At 66.9% G+C, this 2,940-nt stretch overlaps 1 protein-coding gene across 1 annotated transcript; it reads left to right on the top strand.

Moving 5' to 3' along the window:
• The first annotated feature begins 705 nt into the window (after window positions 1-705).
• SLC18A3 (solute carrier family 18 member A3) lies at window positions 706-2,372 on the top strand. The gene has a single exon (XM_075026889.1). The coding sequence runs from the start codon at window positions 706-708 to the stop codon at window positions 2,296-2,298; it is 1,593 nt and encodes a 530-aa protein (XP_074882990.1). The 3' UTR covers window positions 2,299-2,372.
• Window positions 2,373-2,940: the final 568 nt, after the last annotated feature.

The raw sequence follows: 2,940 nt of genomic DNA, 5'->3' as shown, positions 1-2,940 counted from the left end.
GGGCCTTCGCGGCTCGCACCGCACAGGGGCCGAGCCGGTAATCGCCGAGCCCCGCGGGCGAGCCGGGGTGCGGACCGCCCCTCCGGGGCAACTGCGGCGCGGGGCCGCGAGGAGACGGGACCGCTGCCCGCAGCGCCGGCGGGCGCACGTCGGACCCGGCCCGCTGCCCCTGCCAGGCCCAGAGGGAAACGACGGAGCGAGGGTTCCGGGAGGCTGCCGGGGGCCGCGGGCGGCCGCGCCGTCGGGGCGGTGAGAGCTGCCGGCGGACCCCCGCCTCGGGGGTGGCGCCGTCTCCCCGCCGCCCCCCGCAGGCACATCCCCGGGGCGGGCAGGGACCGGCGGCGCCCCCCCCCCCCCCGCCCTCCGCCCCGCAGCCCCCTTCCCGCGGCCGGGCAGGACTGCCGCCACCGGCGCGGTACGGCGGGGCGGGGCGGGGCGCGGAGGGCGGGCGGCGGGGCCGGGCCGGCGGGAGGGGGGGGGTGCGGGGCCGGCGCGGTGGCGGGGGCGGGTGGGGTTTCCGTGCGCGGCGCTTATTAGTGTGGTGATGGAGGGCCGGCCCCTCGGAGCCGCCTCGCAGCGGCGGCGCGGGCTGGCGGCGGCCGCCGGGAGGTGAGCGGCGGCGGCGGCTCGGGCGGCGGAGGCGGCGGGGCCGCCCCTGCCGTGCCCCATGCGGGCGGCGGCGGGGCGGCGGCGGCGCTGAGGGCCATGTCGGAGGAGGGGGGCGCGGGCCGGGCGCGGGCCGCCGTGGCGCGGCTCTCGGAGGCGGTGGGCGAGCGGCGGCGGCGGCTGGGCACCGCCATGGGGGAGGCGCGGCGGCAGCGGCGGCTGCTGCTGGTGGTGGTGTGCGTGGCGCTGCTGCTGGACAACATGCTCTACATGGTCATCGTGCCCATCATCCCCGACTACATCGCGGCCATGCGCGGCGGGGGGGACGCCGCCGGCCCGTTCGCGCCCGCGGGGGGCAACGAGAGCGGCGGCGGCGGCGGCAACCGGAGCCTCCTGCGGCCGCGGTACCCGCCGGCCGCGGGGGGCAACGAGGACGTGCAGATCGGGGTGCTGTTCGCCTCCAAGGCCATGCTGCAGCTGCTGGTGAACCCGCTCAGCGGCACCCTCATCGACCGCGTGGGCTACGAGGCGCCGCTGCTGGCCGGGCTGGCCGTCATGTTCCTCTCCACCGCCACCTTCGCCTTCGCGGAGAACTACGCGACGCTGTTCGCGGCGCGCAGCCTGCAGGGGCTGGGCTCGGCCTTCGCCGACACGGCCGGCATCGCCCTCATCGCCGACCGCTACGCCGAGGAGCCGGCGCGGAGCCGCGCCCTGGGCACGGCGCTGGCCTGCATCTCCTTCGGCAGCCTGGCCGCCCCCCCCTTCGGCGGCATCCTCTACGAGTTCGCCGGCAAGCGGGTGCCCTTCCTGGTGCTGGCCTGCGTCTGCCTCCTCGACGGGCTGCTGCTGCTGGCCCTGGCGCCGCCCTGCGCCGCCGGGGCGCGGGCCAACATGCCCGTCGGCACCCCCATCCACCGCCTCATGGTCGACCCCTACATCGCCGTGGTGGCGGGGGCCCTGGCCACCTGCAACATCCCCCTGGCCTTCCTGGAGCCCACCATCGCCAACTGGATGAAGGAGTCCATGGGGGCCAGCGAGTGGGAGGTGGGCCTCACCTGGCTGCCCGCCTTCTTCCCCCACGTGCTGGGCGTCTACGTCACTGTCCGGCTGGCCGCCGCGTACCCCCACCTCCAGTGGTTTTACGGGGCCCTGGGCATGGCCATCATCGGCGCCAGCTCCTGCCTGGTGCCGGCCTGCAGGAATTTTGGGCAGGTCATCGTTCCCCTCTGCGGCATCTGCTTCGGCATCGCCCTGGTGGACACGGCCCTGCTGCCCACCCTGGCCTTCCTGGTGGACGTGCGCCACGTCTCTGTCTACGGCAGCGTCTACGCCATCGCAGACATCTCCTACTCTGTGGCGTACGCCCTGGGGCCCATCGTGGCCGGCCAGATTGTGCACACTATGGGCTTTGCGCAGCTCAACCTGGGCATGGGGCTCGCCAACGTGCTTTATGCCCCTGTCCTCCTCTTCCTCAAAAACGTCTGCCAAATGAAACCCTCTCACTCGGAGAGGAACATCCTCCTTGAAGATGAACCTAAGGGACTCTACGACACCATCAAAATGGAGGAGCGCAAAGGCGTGGGCAAAACCCTCCGGCCAGCGGGCGAGATGGAGGAGAACGGCATGGACTCTTACCGCAGAGACCTGACAGGGGTGTCCGAGGAGGACTCGTCAGACTACGAGTACAGTTAGGTTCCCCCACGCGGCCCAGCCCCGGGAGCAAGGAGGGGCACGTGGGAGAGAGGGAAAGGCGGGGATGAAAGCGTTACTGCATTATGTTTCTGTACTGATGTGCAATATATACAGTTTAACCTTTGTCATGATGTAATGGCTTTCTTCTTCTAGACTTATTTTTAATTGGTATTTCCTTCAGCATTCTGGCTAGGGGGAGGGGGTGGGGAGTGGGGGGACAATCCTGCAGAAAATTATCCGAATAATCATTGGCATAAATCTGGGGGGGATCCTTCCAAGAAAACCAACAACAACAAAACAAAAAACCCAACAGCCTCGTAGCTGGGGTATAACTGTGCAAAGTTTTCTCAAGCTGAAACTGTGTGTGACATACTGTATATCTCTGTAAAAAATATAAGAAAAGCAAAAAAGTCTGTGTAAAATTTTGAATGGCATATTCAGGGACTTAGTAAATCTTGTGTACATATACTTAGATTTTCAGTTGGTTTCATGTATTTAAGAAGAGCAACAACTATCACAACATCTTATTCTTCCTTGGGAATAAACTGAAGTATTGTACTTTTTCTGTTGTGCTGCTCTCTGGTAAGTGCAATATGCTGTATTACGTTGAAGTCCAAACTACAAGAATAATATGATCTGAAT

The sequence above is a fragment of the Buteo buteo genome, chromosome 4 (assembly GCF_964188355.1).
Source record: "Buteo buteo chromosome 4, bButBut1.hap1.1, whole genome shotgun sequence".
Lineage (NCBI taxonomy): Eukaryota > Metazoa > Chordata > Aves > Accipitriformes > Accipitridae > Buteo > Buteo buteo.
Note: the sequence above shows the minus strand (reverse complement) of the source record. Positions and strands in the feature narration are given on the sequence as shown.

What these genes read in the sequence shown, in the direction of transcription:
- SLC18A3 (XM_075026889.1), top strand. Translation starts at nt 706, where the DNA reads ATGTCGGAGGAGGGGGGCGCGGGCCGGGCGCGGGCCGCCGTGGCGCGG.